The sequence below is a fragment of the Nanorana parkeri genome, unplaced genomic scaffold, assembly GCF_000935625.1.
Source record: "Nanorana parkeri isolate BGI_ZX_2015 unplaced genomic scaffold, ASM93562v1 scaffold1981, whole genome shotgun sequence".
In the NCBI taxonomy this organism is placed as follows: Eukaryota; Metazoa; Chordata; class Amphibia; order Anura; family Dicroglossidae; genus Nanorana; species Nanorana parkeri.
Genome location: NW_017308249.1, coordinates 104708 through 125553, shown reverse-complemented (window position 1 = coordinate 125553; position 20846 = coordinate 104708). Strand labels below are relative to the sequence as shown.

The window sequence follows — 20846 nt, the reverse complement described above, 5'->3', positions numbered from 1 at the left end:
CATACAACACGTGTTTGCGTTGTATGTGGGGGGTGGGGGACCTTAACTGCTTGCCGTCCGCCCGTTGTGAAAAAATGGACGGATGGCAAACTCACATAGGCGTTGCCGTAATTAGATGGCTTTTTTTTCTGCGCGCACGGGCAGAAAAAAACCTGTCCTTTCTGAGGAGCCGTTACTGGCTGTTTGACATACAACCGATTGGTGGCTCTATAGCCGACAATCGCTTGTATGTTGTGACTGCGTGCCCCCCTCCTAGAGTGCCGCCACCTCCCTCCTGCACCCTCACCTTCAATCCTGGGATCCGCTACCCCTTCTGTGGCCCAGGACCGGCTCGGAAGGGTGTCAGAAGGAAGATGGGAGGGAGATCAGCATCTTCCTCATTGCTGACCTCCCTCAGTACTGTGAATGCGGAAGTTCACCGCATTCACCTGTCAGTCTTCTGGCTGCTATAGCTAGAGAGACTTTATAATAATAAGGCTGACTTGAGACTAAGGGTCTCCTCTTTGCCCAAGGTCTTCCACATCAGTGGGAACATTGTACTTGCTTTATTATATCCATCATCTTATTCAAAAGAAATTGCCCTGCACACCCTGGATTTTCAGAAGACAGATTGTCATTCCAGACAGTCCTTGCAATGGTTCCCTGAATTCTGGTGCAATCATCTCCAGATGGATTTGCCTGTCCATTTCACTGGCTTATCCCCTCCCCTGTCACTGCTCACTCTACCAGGGCTTTAAGTCCTTTCTGGGCTTTTTGGCTCCAGACCTTAGTCTCTCTGGTATACCAACTCATCTGTTCTATTCACTAAGGTATACCATGTAGATGTGGCTGCACCAGAAGATGCCAGCTTTGGATGTAAAGTTCTGTAGGTGGCAGTGTGATCCAGTTCCGCTATTTGGGTCTGTTGCCTTGATACTTTGGTTTGTTTTGGCTGCCCCTCTTTCCTGGGGCTTCTTTTAAACATCCCATCAGCTCCAGATAATAATAAGGCTGACTTGAGACTAAGGGGGTGATTTACGAACCTAAACACACGCACGCACTAGGTGCGTGTGATTTTTACACATCAAAACGTATTTATCAACCAAAAAGTCTCTAAAAGCATATTTCCACTAATGCCATATATGTAAAAATCATGCACATGATGCATATATAATGCTGCTTCACAGTTTAGACAAAAATGGTTAGCTCATGCATTTACATTCCTTGCATTCATCAACGCAAGCAACACAACATAGAGCTAATTTACCCAACATCACCTTGGAATTCCTTCAGGGCTTTGCACAACACACCTGCTGGGTGTGTACACATTACAAAGGTGTTTAGATTCCACCCATAGATCATGCTGGGAGGGAACACACTGCAGAGGTGTATACACGTTCGTGGTGTGTTTATAAGGTTAGTAAATCAACCACTAAGGGTCTCCTCTTTGCCCAAGGTCTTCCACATTAGTGGGAACATTGTACTTGCTTTATTATATCCATCATCTGACTGAATAACTGACTTATAATGAATGCAGGGAAACAAGGGGATTTTTGTACTCGCCTGTAAAATCATTTTGGCAAGTAACTTAGAAAATGTATATGTATTTTAATGTATATTTATTTAGCTGTTTTATCGGTTTCCAGTTTAATTCCTGCAAGGTGGGAAAACAGGCATGCAGTTCTATTTGGTAAGCATATACAGTATCCTTTGTAATGGAGCCAGGTAACTGCTTGCTGTTGCATACTCTGACATTTCTCCTTTTATCTACTTCTTTCAGTGAATAAGCATCATACTGACTCATTTTTACTGCAAACAATCAATGATCCAACTCAACAAAACTGGACCTTTTACAACATAAGTGCCAAGGATACATACAGATTCTATGTGTATGCCAAGAACTCTGTTAAAGAAAGTTTACCTGCCGAGATAGAGGGTAGCACAATGAAAGAGCTAGGTAAGAAATACTACATTTTAAAGACTATTGGGCAGTAAAATATTGTTGAAGCGGTATAAGGAAGGTAATGAAAATAAAACAGCTGCTCTTCAAAGGAGCCATCTTGAGCCTCTCAAAAAAGAAAAACCTCAGACCAGTTGTCTGCCTTTTCAATGTGTGTCAGTTTGTGCAAGACTGGGCAGCACTTTACGACCCCGATAAGGGAATCTCTCAGTGTTGTGCATGCACCAGCTGCTAGCTATAGAACTAATAATGACTTGCCCATCTCACTGTTCTGAGCAGGGAGGCAACAAGCTATTATTCTCTATGGCTAGGAGCTGGTACATGCAGAGTATTGCAGAGAAACTAGCTCCTGGGAGTGTGAAGTTCTGTCCGGCCCTGTGCAAGAATTCAAATGAGGCCGGTCTGGTTTGGCTTTAGATATATTATAGTAAAGAGGACTACCAGCAATGGGAGCATATGGGTGGTGTGTCCTTAATAGTGCAGCTGTCCTTAAAAAAATACTCTAGTATGCACCACTGATATCTAAAATGGCATCTAAACACCATGTTAATGTGGTTAATGTTAATGAGGTTCCTATGCCTTTGACATGAGTTTTGATGTTGGAAAGTTTGATTTTTTTTTTTAAATGAACCTTTGCTCTTTTGTGTGTTCGATACATTGTTCAAGATAACAGCAGAAGTATTCCTGTGTTTTCTGATAAACATTATCCCCAGATTTAAAGCTTATCTTTGGGAAAAGGATGTGTCTCCTCAAGCTCATTTTATCTCTGCTTTACTGACAATATCTACACTTTTAAGGTGGCCATACACCTTACAACAATTGTACAACTTTTGTTGCCCATATATCTCACCCTCATTCAATTTTCTTACAACTAGCCCATCATGCACAGACCAATGTAGTTCGCGATTAACGCTCGTCGGCACCACCACCTGGCTGATTTTCATCGATCGAAAGGACAGATTTTCGTTTGAGCATGTGCAGTTTGCATCTTGAGATTTTTGTTACAACCAGTCAATTTTCATCCGATTAGACAAAAGTTTTCTAGCCTGCTTGAAAGACAAAAATCTGCCAGTTGTACAGTAATTGAGGTTGTACACTCCCCATCAACTGGTAGATTTTCTGACGAAAATGCAATCGCAGACAAAAATATCCAGATAATTGTAAAGGTGGCCACACACCTTACGATTATCGGACGACACTTTTTTTTTTTAAAGTGTATAAGCACCTTTATCTCCATCAGATATTAGTTGACTATGTGATCATATTAGTGTTTTCAGTAACCAGCTTACTTATGCTAAATTTCATCAACCCTAGGTATTCGTGCTGTTCTATGATTTAGTGTCAATCACATTCTCACAGTACAGCAGGAGAACATGCATTGCACAAAGGCAGCCCACTCAATTTAGGCTGGATTCACATTGTTTTGATGGGTCAACATGTGCGCATTATTGTGCATTGTGTTAAGGAAACCAATACATTTCAATGGGCTACCTAATACACAAAGATGCACCAAAAGAGGTGCTTGCACTATTTGCTGTAATTCAGTGCACCACTATGTATGATAGTGCTTTAATATTTGTTGAAGTGGGTTGCAGCACAGGTGCATTGGTAAGGTGTGTTGGGATGACATTAACAATGAATGGCACCAGAGCTCACAAACACACACAACACATTTTTGCAGCAGTGTTAACCCAGCTCAATGGGCTGCTGAATGCACCAAAATGCACTATTTTTGTAATGCATCACAAAACTTATGAAAGTGCATTACCCTGGATTATGGTAAGGTGCGTTGGGCTGCCATTAAGAATGAATGGCACCACAGTGCACCATCAAACTTCAGGCATTGTAGTAAAATGCAGTAATGCAACGCTGTGAGCCTAGACTTAAGACTTGCTGATAAAAGCAAGTTATGCTTCTGATTTACCTAAGTGTCTAGATCAGTGGTCTCAAAGTACCGGCCCGCGAGCCGCTACTTTGTGGCCCGCAGCCAGCTCACAAGTCTGGTACCAGACTTGCGGGAGTGTCAGAATGTTTATACTGCTCTGATATACAGTCTTATGTTTATGGAAACAAATAAGAATCTATAATTTAAGGAGATTCCCAACGTATTTCCATAAATCAAAATTTACACGAGTTCTTTCATTTGCACTGACTTTGAAGACAAGAGGAATACAAAAGTATACAAAATATATATATATATATTTATTAATTAAAAATCAGTGCAGAATAAAATAATAATATAATTGGTAACAAACAAAGAATATGGATCAGATTATATCAATCAATTGGATAACACAGGTAATGCTAAAAATGTAACCACAGGATATTGTTCAAAATATAAATGTAACCAAAATAAAAATGACTTTTTAAATGTAATGGGTATCTCACAGACTAAGAAAACAAAAGGTTCAGAATTGACAAGTGACTTCTCCCAGCACAGATATTCACAAACTCAAACTTTTAACAGCGCATGGGTGATATTTATCCCATCATGCACAGGGCTGGCAATGAGCCAAGACCATTCAAAGTAAAGAAACATTTCCACCAGTTTAATTCAATATATATCAGACTAGACCATTGACTAGAAACTGAAATCAGTTTCCTGGAGATTATACAAATGTATATAACAATTGTATATATTTATCTCCCCAAATTGAAAGACACCATTTTTACTGCAGTTAAAAATTATCTCAAATCAATTTAGATCCTACAAGAACTCAATGGTTTACCCGAATATATATATGTGGCTAAATAATTGCCTAATATACAGATATAAAGTATACTTTACCAGCAATTTAAACTTAGTTGTTGGGAAAAAGTCAGCAGTCAATGCTCAGAAACCAGGAATGGTCAGGTTCTCTTTAGTTCAGTTTCCTTGGACAGCCGTCCTCAGCTTCCGACCTATACCCTTGGAATGTATTTGCTTACTGCCTACTTTGTGTTGGAATTCGGCTTCTGGTCCTTTTTCTGGTTTCTCCCTCTTACTTTTATCTCCCCCTGGGTTGTGGGCTTGGTTTGGTCTTCCACGTGATGATTGACGCGAACCATGACGTCAGATATATCATTTTTGCCATATACCTTTCCTTCACAATCACCACCAGGGGGCACTATTGTTCTATATAAAAGTTGGGAGCATTTCATTTAATTCTACTATTTTCTAAAGATAAGGCAGTCAGATAGCCTCTGACCTAAGCTATGGACAACCCATAAAGAAAGTCATGAATAACATCTCATGACAACCTCTTGTCTGACTTCTAGTCTACTTCTTCGATTTACAACCTTGAGAAAGTCTAATCTAAAGCAATTAGCATTCTTTCTCAAATTCCTTAAAAGTTGAGGTAACGACCCAGTGGTTTTTAACATATTAAAAGAAAAGAAAATACATTGGCATGTACCACCTAATTCTTTGCACTTAAAATATAAAAACCCCATTATTAGTAATACACAATAATATATTTCAATGGGTACCCTCAAACAATATATAATGAATATAGTTTGGATATATAAAAGCACATGTATCAAATTTTACTTGAAATTATTCAATTAAGTAGGCATATAGATTCTGCAGATAATATCATAATATAATAACATTATTGCTAATATACCATTACTGCAATGAATAGTAAGGTTTCATAAACAACTTTTAAGATAAACCCCATCTTCTATTCATTGAGAGAGAGAGAAAAAAAACACCTTTAAACATTCCAGTCACTTGTACATTGTGGAGGCAAGAAAGAAAGAAAGGCAAGTCAGTCTCCGAAGGGAGGGGATCATGCTCTGCTTCAGTATGTCACAGTACCTGTTGGCATTCATGGTTCCTTCAATGAACTGTAGCTCCCCAGTGCCGGCAGCACTCATGCAGCCCCAGACCATGATACTCCCACCACCATGCTTGACTGTAGGCAAGACACACTTGTCTTTGTACTCCTCACCTGGTTGCCGCCACACACGCTTGACACCATCTGAACCAAATACGTTTATCTTGGTCTCATCAGACCACAGGATATGGTTCCAGTAATCCATGTCCTTAGTCTGCTTGTCTTCAGCAAACTGTTTGCAGGATTTCTTGTGCATCATCTTTAGAAGAGGCTTCCTTCTGGGACGACAGCCATGCAGACCAATTTGATGCAGTGTGCGGTGTATGGTCTGAGCACTGACAGTCATGCAATTGGTTGATGGCCGAGGCCTGAGTATCTAGGCACCACACCCCTAGGCTAATGGTATTGAAAAAGAAGAAAGGTGGGGCTTTAATGGTGCCAAAAGACAATTCCAAGACAAATACGGATAAAAATCTATTTTTTATTTGAGATAGAATACAAAACTTAAAAATGATGATCACCATACAGATAACTCCCAATGAATTCACTCCACTTGAATAGTTGGGTCAATATACATGATTGATTCGCAACAACAAACATAAATAACATGATTCACAGTGATGATATGAACATGATTGATCGGACTGATTCAGAATTGAGGGGTCGCACAATTGCTGACTCACCTCAGTTCTGATCTAGCCAGAAAGATGGTACATGATTATAAAAATAAATAAACTCAAAATGATCAATTCAATAGGTATAGATAGATTCAAAGCGGAGGGATCACTGGTTACTCAACGTTTCACGCTGAAAAAAGGCGCTTCTTCAGGAGATAGAGAGTATCTTCGAGAGGTGAGCAGGTGTGCGTCAAAGCGGACCAGTCCGGGCAGAACCCACAATCGGGACAAAGTGGCGAAGCCCACCACCCTGCAGGAACCCAGCAGGAGGTAGGAGTCACAAATTCAGAAGAGGAACCCAGCCCATTCCTCAGCAACAACCCAACAAACGTCACTGGACAGGGTCACATAACTCCACACCCCCAGAGCCACCAGCCTCCGACACAGCCGCCCCTGAGCCGCACAATGACAGACTGACCCCCCACCCCTTTAACCTCTGCAGCAATGCTGGCAGCACTCATACATCTATTTCCCAAAGACAACTTCTGGATATGACGCTGAGCATGTGCACTCAATTTCTTTGGTCGACCATGGCGAGACCTGTTCTGAGTGGAATCTGTCCTGTTAAACCGCTGTATGGTCTTGGCCACCGTGCTGCAGCTCAGTTTCAGAGTATTGGCAATCTTCTTATAGCCTAGGCCTTCTTTATGTAGAGCAACACTTATTTTTTTCAGATCCTCAGAGAGCTCTTTGCCTTTTTTTTTTTTTTTACAATACTCCATATATTTACAGAATAGGTATAAACATATTCTGCATGTTGTTTTTTTGTGTGTTTTTATTTTTTAGAAGATACAGATTATTTTTTTTTTTTTAAATTCTTTATTGTAGATCAGATAGAAAATACATTACATCACATGCATGTCCTCATATATGTTAAGACACATTCACTGTACAGAAATGAAGCAATACTCCCAACGGGAGTAGATGTCTCTACATGAAACCCGTAGCGGGTATCTCACGATCATTGTATAACATAAGTATTGTATATAAGCATAACATCATTAGTATCATCCACCACACCTTGGTACTCAAATCCCTGACAAACATATGCAACATAGTACGTATTCGTGGTGTAGGATGCATCTCCGGGCCCATTACCGTAGCTTGGATGGAAACATCCTTGGCTAGCCTATCAAGAGCTTAGAGCTTGGTGGCCCTGGAGAAAGGACGCTGTAGACAGGGTACTCCGAGAGCGGAGAGAGAGGGAGGAGGAAAGACAAAGATTTAAAGATAGGAGCAGTCGTGAAAGTAAAAGTAGGGGTAGGTCACCACTTCCCCTCCTCACGACCGAGCAGAGCCGCCAGGAGCTTGGTCTGTCATAACCCTCTGGTAGGTATCTGTATATCTGAAGTGGAGCCAAGCACCCCGGGTCGCGCCAAACCGTTCCTCTGTGTTGTGGATAGACGCTGTGAGATCTTCCATACGTTAGATGTCATTAATTTTATCGAACCAGAGACGCAGAGTTGGAGGGGTTGGTCGCCTCCAGAGTAAGGGGATACACGCCTTGGCGGGCGAGAGCATGTGGATGGAGAGCGAGCGTTTGTATTTGGTGACAGCATTGCCCGTCATGTGTAGGAGGTAGGTAGCAGGCTGGTCCCATGGGTCCGCCATGGTGAGTTGTGTCATGATTTCCCTCACCGCATCCCAAAAGGGTCTGACCTTTGGGCAAAACCAGAAGATGTGGGCCATGTTTCCCTGTATATTATCACATCTCCAGCAATTGGAGGGTTCCAGGGGATTCATTTTGTGTAGGAGTGTTGGGACCCTATACCATCTGGCCAAGATTTTGTAGCCCTGTTCCTGGAACTGATTAGCGATGGATGCCTTATGTACCAGAACTAGAATTTTTTCCCGTTGATCCTCCGTGAACGTCTGCCCCAACTCAGCCTCCCATTTCCTGATGTATGGATGGCAGTAGTCCTGGGGGGGTATGGAGAGCATCCCGTATATGACAGCTATGGTGTGTCGCACCGGGAGGCCCTGCCTACACAGGCTGTAAGGTCCCGAATAGGGAATGCTGACTGCGGGATCGCCTGCAGGAAGTGCCTCAGTTGCATTTCCGTCCAGCCTGACAAAGGGGGAGATGTCAGTGCGCATATGGCCGGGTGTAAAAGGATGGTCCCCCCCTGGAGGAGATCCATCATTCGGAACTTGTTAGCAGTGCGGAGTCCCCTCGGCCTCGCATCTTCCATGCCCGGGGCAAAGTCAGGGTCACCCAGCACCGGAGTCATGGGGGATGGGAATGGGGAGACGGATGTCACCCTGAATGACTCCCTTGCTGATCTCAGGGTCGCCCCAATGGTAGGGTGTGATGCCAGAGCCAGGGGCAATGGCTCCGTGAGCCAGGGCAATCCCTCTATGGGTATCCTACATTCCCCTAGTTCCATTTGTTTGCTCTCTTGGTTGCACGTCCAATCTACGACTCGGGCCAGCTGAATTGCCCGATAATACATGAGGACATCGGAGACCTACCCCACCGTGTCGTTTAGGCAGCGTAAGGATCTTATGTCCTATCCGTGGCGGGTGACCTGACCACACGAACATGGTAAACAAACAACGTCGTTTGAGGAAGAACCCCGCTGGAAGTCGTATGGGCAGAGCCTGCATTAGGAATAACAGTTTCGGGAGGATGGTAATTTTGATGGAATTACATCTCCCGAACCAAGTCAGGAACAGACCATGCCATCAGGTGAGGTCTTGACTAATGAGGAGGAGTAAAGGTGCAAAATTGGCGTCATACAACTGTGCGAGGTCAGGTGTGGTGGGTCCCCAAATATTTGATGTGGTTCGAGGCCCATTGGAACCGAGACCTAAGCCGCGAGGTCGTCGTTTCAGGTAAGGTGATTGCCAACGCCGAGAGGTTGACTTTAAAGTTTGAGATGTAACTATACCGATCAAAGAGTCGAAGCAGATGGGGAAAAGAACCCTCAGGATCAGGAAGGAAGAATAAGAGATCGTCCGCGAAGGCCGCCACTTTATGTTCTCCCGAATCATTGATGAAGCCTTGGATCTCCGGACTGGATCTGACAATGCATAGGAAGGGTTCAAGAGGACAAAGATGATGGGTGACAGGGGGCACCCCTGTCTAGTCCCATTGCTGAGAGAAAAGTAATTTGAACGTGCCTCATTAACATTGACCGCCGCGGTGGGGCAGGAATACAGGGCAGCTATCCACCTGTGCATATTGGGTCCCAATCTTATATGGTCCAAGACGGCATGCATAAAAGGCCAATGAACCCGATCAAAGGCCTTCTCTGCATCCGTGGATAGGAGCATCAGTGGGGACCTCTTTGCGCGGGCACCATGCATGACATTCAGGGCCCTGGTGGTGCTGTCTCTAGCCTCTCTTGCCGGGATAAAACCCACCTGGTCGAAGTGGACCAGCCCTGACATGTGTGGCAGAAGTCTGTTTGCCAGGATCTTGGAGAATAGTTTAAGATCGACATTGAGTAGTGCTATCGGACGATAGCTGCCACACAATGAGGGGTCCTTGTCTGGTTTCGGGATTAGAGTGATGTGAGCACGAAGAAAGTCTGTCGAGGCGCCGGCGCCAGTTAGGATAGTGTTGAGGGCCGCTACAAAATGTGGGTTGAGTGTTTCCGAGAACGTTTTATAGTAAGACACGGTGTACCCGTCCTCTCCCGGGGCCTTCCCATGACGAGATTGCTTTAAAGCCCCCTCAAGCTCCTCGATGGAGAAAAGGGCCTCCATATCTTGTCGCGCATCATCCCCCAGCACTGGCATCGTCGCGCGGGCCAAGAAAGCCTCTATGGCTGATTGTAAACCTGGGGGCGAATTAGCACCCCCAGAGGGGTGCAAGTTGTACAGGTCCCGATAGAACCTAAGGAATTCCCCCGCTATGTCTTGTGAGGTGTGTAGCTTATTGCCCCCCGCTGAGACAATGGAAGGTATAAATTGCCTCGGTCTTTGGGCCCGCAATGCCCTTGCTAGGAGTCGGCTAGGCTTGTTGGAGAATTCATACATGGTCCGCCTCCCTTTTAACAGTCGTCTTTTGAGGTTGGTGAAAAGCAGCGCATTAAGCTCCTCTCTGACCGACAACAACTCCCCGTATGTCTGCATCGCCTGTGATCTCTTATGTGCCGCTTCAAGTTGACATAGGCGAGCAAATAGGCGCGTCAACTGGGCTGAGCGCGCGCGTTTAAGTTTCGCCCCTTGCCGCATAAGCAAGCCCCGTATCACGCATTTGTGGGCAGCCCACACCGTGAGTGGGGGGGGTGTCCGGGGTGGTGTTATCGGCGAAGAAGGAGCGCAGCGCATGGGTTAAGACTGATCTGAACTCGGGTTCCTGGAGCGGCGATGCATTGAGCCTCCATGAGAGGCATTTGGACCTTGTATTCATTAAGTCCAATGTCAGGTGGATGGGAGCGTGATCTGAGATGAGAATGGAATCAATAGATGCCGATCGCAGGGCAGGGAGGTCTTTGTGCTGGATAAGAAAATAGTCTAATCTGGAATACGTATGGTGAACTTGGGAGTGGAAAGTATAGTCACGCCCGTCCGGGTTGAGAAACCGCCAGGTATCAATCAAACAAAGTGAGTTGAGCTCCTTCCTGAGCCTTCGCAAGCAGGTATATGACAGGTGCGACACACCCCTAGAACCGTCAACCAAGGGATCCATGAGATAGTTAAAGTCCCCCCCCCCAGGACCAGAGTGCCCCCCATGAAATCCGCCAAAAGGGGCAGAACCTCCATTAGAAAGGGCACATGTTCCGTATTGGGCATATAGACATTCGCAAAGGTAAACAGGCTACCATTGATTTCCTCCTTAACGAAAAGATAGCGACCATTGGGATCAGTGTGGTGGGCTATATATGTCCATTGGACCGACCGGGATACCAAGATGCTCACCCCCTTAGATTTTGATATTGGGGAAGTGCTATGATATATCTCCGGATACTCCCTGCCCCCAAAGGCGGGCACCTGATCACTCCTGAAGTGAGTCTCCTGGAGGAAGACCACCTGAGAGTGCATTGCTTTCATATCGGCTAAAACTCTGCGTCTCTTCTCCGGGGTGTTGAGGCCTCTCACATTGAGAGAGGTAAGTTTAAGGGAGGCCATGTAAACCGACAGCGTGTACCAGGTCTTGAGGCGGGGGAGTGAAGTAGGAGGTTTGCCGCACAGGTGACAGCAGTAGTCAGGACCAGAGAGGGAGTAGAACAGCACCGTCAGGCGGCGGGTGAAAGAGGTAGAGGAAACTCAGTGCAGGAAGATGCAAGGGGGACTGCTGGAGTGTAAAGGGAGGAGAGAAGAGATTAAGGGAGTAGAGGAAGTAGGTAAGGAAAGGGCGAAACAGAGGCGTAGGCGCCTCTACTAAACTAGTTTCCTAAGTTAGCGAACTGTCTCGAACACGTGTAGGCGAGACAGTAGGCCTATTGGGGGCAGTGCTACCAATATGTAAGATAAAGGGTAGCAAATTGGGTGAAGATGAGGAGATACACCCCTAGGTGTGCACAGTGGCATGAAATATAAACATATTGGAACGGTAAAGCTGGCAAAACATATATGAGCATGTCATAGTATCTTAACATCAAATACAATAACATGCAGAAGAGAAAAATAACAAAACAACAAATGAACCATGGTAATTCCGGGAAACTGACCCCCTACTGATGGCTTATGTGGGGACCTGCCCGCCTGACCTTCCCTCAAGCCCGTAGTTATAATTCCAAGGCCAAGGCCTCCCATACGCAACAATAACTGTGTAGTGTGAGCGAGCCCTCCTAGGTCAGTAGGGTTGTGGGCTGGGCGAGGGCAGCATACGTTCTCCAGTGAAAACCATGGCCTCCCCTCCTGCTTGAGTTAACATAAGCTTTCGGTTGTTGAGCATCCTGAGACCGGGGCGTGAGGCTTCACATCCTCTCAAAATATCGCCCAACCCACGTGGGGACCCAGATAGGGGAGCTGGTCCGTGCTCCAATTTCCCCCCAAATAAAGCAACTTATCTGACACAGAGTCTAAGCAGTAGGCATTTCTGAACATAGAGAGGATACAGCTGACAGCTTCGTCTCAGGCCTCTGCGCCACATCTCAAGAGGGCCTCAGGCTTCTGGCCTCGCCGGGATCGGTCTCGGTGTAGATCTGGTGGAGGGGCGTTGGCGTCCTCTGTAAGACCCGGTCTGCCGAAACACCCGTGGGGCTGGAGCTAGACGATCCGAGGCGAAGTCCAACCAGGATGGGATAGGGATGGCTGCCACATCAAGGAAATCAAACAGAGCAGGTAGCTGGTCAGGCGAGTGTAGGGCATAGATGGAATCTCCTCTGCTAATTAGAAGGTGGAAAGGATGTCCCCATCGATATGTGGCGTTGGTGGTCCGGATCACGTCTAGCAGGGGCCGCAGAACTCGTCTCATACGCAGGGTGTGACGGGAGAGATCCGGCATCACGGTTATCTGTGCCCCATAGGGCCCATCGTCCATGCTCGCCTCATTATTTCCTCTTTAATCGAGAAAAAGTGAACGCGGCACAGCACGTCCCGCGTGGTAGTGGTAGTGGGGCCTCTGAGGCCCTGCACTCTGTGAACACGATCCAACTCTAGCGCTTCCCCTGGCGGCTTGCCCAGGTAATGATTCAGGATGGCTTGGACTGTGGCACGGAGGTCCGGGCCGGAGGTGGCTTCAGGTATGCCTTTAAGGCGAATGTTATTCCGCCTGTTGCGGTTCTCACTGTCATCTAGTTGCAAGCAATTAGTGACAATTTGTTGATGCAGGCTGGTGTTTGCAACTTCCAGCGCGGTCACCTGGTCCTGAAGGGAGGAGGCCACCGACTCCACTACCTCTACTCTACCCTCGACCGAGGCAACCCGGTTCCTGATTTCATGGACCTCTTGGTGCAGTGCATGGACAATCTTGTCCGCCATGGAGTCCATGTCCTGCCTGGTGGGGAGATGTGAAAGGATGGAGCGCCAATCCCCCTGCGGCTCATCCTGGACCTCTGGCATAGGTGAGGCAGCCTCGAGGATTCCCCATATGAAACCACCGGCGTGGAAATCGGGGATGGCGGAGGGTTCGGAGCGGTCGACGGTTTGTCAGCGGGGACTGATGTCAGCCGGCCGTATCGGGTGTAGGAGGCCGGGCCCGCCCGGCGTGGCGGTTTTCGTAGGCCCCATGGCGTAGGCCGCGCGGGAGCTATGTGCCGTACCTGATCGCAGGAAGAAGCGAAAAAGATCCGGTTGACCTTGTTCACTCGGTGTCTCCCGGGTGTCACGGATCTGCGACATGCAAAAATAAGGTCTGTAAAGTCACTGGTACCACTATGAGAACCGTCGGGGTGCAGAGCTCCTCAAACTCGTGTCTTTACACCGCCATGTCCAAGCCACGCCCCCAATAATATATATATTAATCTTATACATATATATATATGTATAAGTGGGGGGGGGGTATTTTTCCATGTGTATGGGGGGGGTGGTGTACTAGGCTCCATTCACACGTGTATCTTTAGGTGCAATTAGTGATTTCTGCATCAGGAACATGTGTTTCCTGCAGCAGGAATCCCAAATCTGGCGTTTTAAAAGTGGCAGCTGTCACCTATTCAAGTTAATGATCAGGTGAAAGCAGCTGCATGTAAACGCCTGCACACCACATGTAATGATGCGTGATATGATCACATTTGGGTAGAAATCAATCACTCTCCCTGGACGCAATGATTGTGCATCCAGGAAGAGTGTTTTCTAACCACATGTAATCATATCACATACAAAGCCCCGCTCCAAGCTCGCTGCCATGATGGACTACAATCTCATGTTTAGTTTACTAATTTGTATTAAGATTGTAGTCCATTACAGAAGTGAGTTTAGTTTAGCGTCACTTTAAAATTACAATATACTATACAATTTGATTGTATAATCCCTTTCGTTCTTGTTCTGTTTATTTTGGACCACATAGTTAATGGTAGATCTAGATAATTTTTCAGAAGGTGGAATTGCATAGGTTGTTAGATTTATCGTATCAGAAACATAAAGACTGTATACGCCTTTCAACATAAGAGTTTGGGAATAAGAGTGGTAGACAGTTGGCCCGTTCGCTAAAAGATAAGTTGACCAGGACATATGTTCCTAAAATTTATTGTTTGGTGGGAGAAATTGAACACACTTTGGAACAAATTGCATTAACTTTCCAGAAATATTATTCTAACCTTTATAATTAAAAAAATAGTAAAACCCCATATGAGAATGAAGGTGACCAGAATCTTCTTGAGGAATATATTACACAGACAGTGTTAAGAAGGCTGGATCCAAAAGTAGTTGAAATACTGGCCTCCCCATTCTCCATAGAGGAAATTAAGGGCACAATCTGCCATACCGCTAGGGAAAAGTCCAGGGTCAGATGAGTTTATGGGGATTTTTAAAAAACAGTTTAAAGATATTCTGGACCCAATCTTACTGGAAATTTCAAATGTATGTCCATTCCTCCCACAAGCACAGGAAGCAGATATATTGTTGATTCTTAAGAACAAGAAAGATCCAGCTCTCTGCACGAGCTATAGACCGATATAGTTGATTAATATAGATTTTTTTAAATGTTGTGAAAATTATATCGACGCGTTTACAACAATATATTGCATCCGTGATATACAGTATTCAGAGCCAGTAGGTACTTTTCCACATCGGGAAGAACGAGACAACATTATAAAATGATCTCGCTTAAACACCATGCACGAACTGCAAGCTTACCCCTTTGACTGGTGTCTTTAGTTGCAGAAAAGGCTTTTGATCACAAAGACTGGGGATTTTTAAAGGCTGCTCTTTGGCAGATTGAAATGACGGCACCCCTGCTTGGTAAGATTATGGCACTTTATTTGGCACCAACAGCGAGGATCTGGGTGAATGGGATATTACCCAAACGGGTGATTATATCCAACGGAACACGTCAAGGGTGCCCACTGTCCTCTCTCCTATAAATAATTGCTATGGAGCATTTAGCGATGGCCCTAAGAGCCAATCAAGAGATTAAAGGGGTGGAGGTTGGTGAGCAATCACATGAGTTAGGCCTCTTTGCAGAAGAGCTTTATATTTCTAATCCAAGAAAGGCCTTTTTCTCCTCTTATAGAGGAATTAAAGAAGTTTGGGAGCTGGAGTAATTCTAAAGTCAATGTAACAAAGTCACAATGTCTGGATGTCACTTTGGAAAAGGAGGAAAGTACATTTTTGAAGGATAATGGTCTATTTAAATGGGAACCATCCACATTAAGTTATCTGGGTGTTAAAATATAATCCCATCTAGATAAACGTTTGAGAATAACTATATTTCTCTTCTGAAACTAGTCCTGAAGAAACTAGAACTATGGGCCACTAAAAGAACATTAATGGCGAGGTCGGGTGGCTCTAATAAAAATGTATGTTCTGCCACATTTTCTTCTTTTGTATCTGACACTACCCATTCATGTTCCGCGTTCTTTATTTTGTGTGCTGCAGGCAATTTTGTTTAGCTATCTTTGACTAAATAAGAGGGCTAGACATCAACATGATATTTTATTTAAGAGCAAAAGTGATGTAGGCTTGCCCCAGATGGAATTATATTATAAAGCTGCGATATTAAATTGTATGGTGGATTGGTACAGGGGCGAGGCAAGAGGAGCTATGGGTGTCAATTGAACAACATTTAACTCCTACAGCTCTGATATCGCTCCTGTGGACCAACCCCCCTTTTAGACCATCTTGTAAGGTACTATCTCCGGTAGTAAAGACAGTGTTGAGGACATGGGACCAATGCATTCATAAATTTGATTTATCTACTTATGTAGGTCCCGTGGCAACTATTATGGGAAACCCGGAGTTTAACCCAGGAGTGAATACCCATAGATTTTTCAAATGGCAAAGGGGGAAGCCATCCCCAATCTTTCAGGCGGTAGATGCGGCGGGGTTACGTCCACTTAAGGAGTTGCTACAGTATTTGCCTTATAGAACGGGCAGGCGGTTTTCCTACCTACAACTTAAACAATTTTACTCTCAAATTAGATCTCAAGGAGTAATTCATAGGAAACTCCAACTGTTTGAAGAAATGTGTATTATTAAATCAGATGGCAGAACATATCAAAAAATTATCATATCCTATTGTCCCAGTCAGCCCCGCAGATCCCCTATTAGACCAGAGACTGGGAGAGAGGGCTGGGCCATCCTATTTTGGAGACCGATTGGGAGAAATCCTTTATAATGACTTTTAAGAGTAGCATAGCAAGCCAGATTCAGGAAAGAGGTCATACAATCTTAACAAGATGGCACACATGTCCATATATTTTTAAAAAAATCTATCCATCTGTATCAGATAAATGTTGGAGATGTGAGAGTGGAGTAGGGACTATGTTACATATATGGTGGTCTTGCCCACAACTTAAAGCGACACTAAACTAAAAAATTAGCCCCTTCGTGACGGGAGACGTACACTGTACATCCCGCCACAAAGTGCCCAAATGACTGCTCATGTACACTGTACGTGATCAGCTATTTGGGGCTCTGTAATGCTGGTAATCGCTGAGAATCAGTATTCAGTATTCAGCTCCTTTTATTATAGTACCTGATCCTCCATCACACTTGTTACTTTCCTCTTTTGACCCTGTCACCACAGAGGAGGTTACTAAGCTTCTCTCTGACACCCACCTCACCACTTGCCCCCTGGACCCTGTTCCTCAAAACTACTTTGGTCACCCTCTTGCTCTATCCTAGACTCTCTTACCCACATTTTCAATCTTTCCCTCTCTACTGGAATCTTTCCTACCCCACTCAAACATGCACTAGTCACCCCAATACCCCAAAAACCTTCACTCCCATACTCACCTCCAGGACTTCTCTAGGGTCTCTCCCATCCTCTGGAACTCCTTGCCCCAACCTGTCCGTCTATCTCCCACCTTGACTGCCTTTAGGTGTTCCCTAAAGACTCATCTCTTCAGGGAAGCCTATCCCACCTCAACCTAACCACTGAACCTTCACATTCTCACATAATTCATTCCCACAGCTACCTCATGTATCATTTCCCCCTCCTCTTTTACATTGTAAGCCCTCAGGGGCAGGGCCCTCCTTACCATCTTGTCTTGAATTGTATTGTAACTGTAATGTCTTCCTTATATTGTAAAGCGCTGCGCAAACTGTTGGCGCTATATAAATACTATGTAATAATAATAATTCAGTATTGAGGCACCCATTAATGAAAGAGTTAAGCTTTTTCAGACACCCAATCCCTTTCAGGAATCGGGTGTCTGACAGTGAGAGCAGAGCCGCATTTACAGCTCTATAGATGGGAAATCCTGATGCATGCTGGCTTTTTTTTCTACACATTCAGCGATAGAAACATTTAGCTACATTTTTCTATTCCTGAAACAATGTTGCAGGTTTCTTATCGTTGTTGGAACGATCAGAAGACCTTTAGTGACATCTGATCCTGAAATGCTGCAGGATAAGTGTCACTAAGGTTATTATTGGCTGTTCTTTTGAAGCAGCCTAATAATAACCAAAACTTAATTAATTAAATTATCAAGCAATAATAGTGAGATTAATTCACAATGACTGCTTGATATAATTAAATGAATAAAATAAAAATGTAAAAAAAATAAATGTAACAAATAAAATGATATATTTAAATATATTTTGATACTATCATTAATAAATAAATGAACCTATTACAATGAAAATCTGCAGCTGAGCTGCAGATTTGTTTTTCACCCCAAGGGGTTAATTGTTTTTGTTTAACCCCTTCATGACAGTGATGTTTAAAGTATATCGCTGTCACTAAGTGTGATATACTTAGTGACAGTGACATTGTATGCCAGGTGACCACTTTTAGCTTTAGCTTTTAGAGAAAAAAGATTAAAAAGTTAGGTTTTAGTTTTAGGCTGAGAGGTACAGAAACATTTCTAAATTCCTAGGAATGTGAGGGTTTTTTTTCAAATAAAGGACAAATGAATATATTTAATACTTTTTTTTTTTTTTTTAAGAAAAAAGGTACATTTTAAATTTTAAAATACAAATGAAAGCAAGATTCGGTTAAGGGGTATAAGGAGAACAGGGAAAAGTCATAAAAAGTTTGAGTTTTGTGTCGCTTTAAACCCTACTGGCAATCAATTTATAGAATGAGTAAGCAACTTACGGAGGTAGACTGGCCTGAAATTCCAGAGGTTGCACTAATGTCTATTTTCCCGGGCTCGATTAAATCACACAAGAAAGGTTTAATATGCCATTTGATGGCAGCAGGCAGAGCAGTGATCCCTAGTTATTTGGGGTCAGAAGATGTACCTGATGTGATGGAGTGGATCCGAGAAATTAATTTTATTATGAGAGTGGAGGAATTTAATGTCACGTACAAATGGTAGGTATGCAGTTTTTTTGACTGAATGGAAAAGATGGATTGAATATACGTCAGAAGATAAGAGGTAACAGAAGATCTGGACTTTTTTTTTCTCTTGTGAGTAAGTCCGGGGAAGGTAATGAGTGGGAAATATATCAGTAATGTTTTAATAGAATATGGTATTTATGATATACGGACATGAGCTTGTTTGTTGGTTGAGTTACAAGTAGTTGGGATAAATTGAGAATAATTGTTTGTCTAATTGGGGGATGGGTTTGAGTATAATTGAAGTGTTTTCACTGTATAACTGTTTGTGATTGATTTTGGTTTCCTTTTATTTGTATGTTTGTATTCTTGTATAAAACAATAAAACATTTTATCAAGTAAAAAAAAAACACTGTGTGAAATTGCCTGATTTGATACAGAGATTGTGCATTCTGATTGTGTAGTGCATGGCTAGAGTTAACCCATGATTACATGTAGAGGTTTTTATTAGTTTCTGTGATGCAGAATATGTGCAGGTTACCATTTAGTTTCCGATGTATTTAGCTCTCTCTATAGTTTCTTATTATTTTATATTCAGTGAGCAATCCTGACATTTAGGTAATTAAACCCTGGATTGTTAACTGCATTTCTATATTGTCCTTATTTTAACACATTCTCTTGTTTTCAGAATTTCCACCAGTCCTAAACATTACAGTTTCAATTACTGACAAGTGTATCAGTTTTAAATGGAGGCCGCTGGATGGACTGAGAAATGGTGAAATTCGAGTGCAAATAAAAAATAAAAGCAGTAAGTAACCAGTTCCTTGCTTGTCTCAAATAACTTCAGCTTATGCACACAGCAGCTGGCAGCCAAACTACTAATTCACTGTACCTACACCTAACAAACTCTCCATGTGGTCTTCTCAGTAAAATACATTTTAAAAGAAATGCAAAACTCTTACCACCTTCTGTCCTTCCTGTATGCATTTCCTTTCATGCTAAGAGAAGCTTGTGAAGGATCACTATAGGATGCTACCTTAGGCTGGGTTCAATTATTTGCATTGTGCTAATGCTTGTGCTTTAGTGATAATCAATATGATCTGCACCAGTAAAGTGAAATTACCAGCTACTAAGCACTAAACAAAGAAATTAATGATCAAAAAAATATATACTATCATGTGCCGAGCTCTAAAGATAGTGAAAAAATCATAAATGGTGAAAGGAACAATGTGACAGTTCGTCATTGACAAGAATAATATTGGAACATATCAAACTCTGTATAAATGCAAATCATGCAAAAATGTTGAAGAAAAAGCAAAGAAAGAAAAGCAAATATGATGTAACTCAATCATTGTGATGACAAATCCAATGTGGGTATAAATTAGACATTTGCACCAGCAAAAAATTTGTTTTGTTTCGTTTCGATTCGGATTTTGCAATATTTTTGCATTATTTTGTTTTTCGGAATTCGGGTCCGAAAGTCAATTCGTTTCGGATTCAGACGAAATTCGTTAGCGGAATCCGTACGAAGTTTCGTTCTCAATTCGGTTTCGTTCGTTCGTTGCAGCAAAGTGACATTTAAGAGGGAAAAAAAGTTTTTTTGTTCTCAAATGTCACTTTGCTGCAACGAAAGTACGTCCGAAAAAAACCAATCGGAAATTCGGATTCGTTTGCATTCATTATGTCTGTAATTCGGATACATCCGAATTTCTGAAAATTTCGTCCGAATTTCGATTCGGAATGAAACGAATCGCACATGTCTAGTATAAATCAAAGTGCAGTCTTAATGAAGCAGTTAACTTCTAAATCTAGTGATAACAAGTGTCGTACGATCACGGGATTTCCCGCGATTCTCGTACGAGAATCGTGCAGTGTATGGGCACCTGAAGAGTGATCTTCTATCAGAAATATTGTGCAGACCGCACACCAGAAAGATGATTCAATCCACACCTGATGAATAGCAGTAAACAGATGGATGCTCACCTGGGGTAATGACAATGGTCATTAACCCCTTCATGACTGAGCTAGTTTTTAGTTTCTGTTCCTAAATGACGGACACACTTTTTTACATTTCTTCCACAGCAGCAAGTTTTGATTATTATTATTATTTTTAGAATTTTTTTAATAATAATTAT

At 43.3% G+C, this 20846-nt stretch overlaps 1 protein-coding gene across 1 annotated transcript in view; it reads left to right on the top strand.

Annotated features, from left to right (window-relative positions):
- LOC108800287 (neural cell adhesion molecule L1-like) overlaps window positions 1–20846 on the top strand; it is a 219567-nt gene that overhangs the window by 114086 nt on the left and 84635 nt on the right. The window contains 2 exon segments of the mRNA XM_018572262.1: window positions 1760–1936; window positions 19400–19530. Of these exon segments, the coding sequence (XP_018427764.1) occupies window positions 1760–1936; window positions 19400–19530 (308 nt within the window).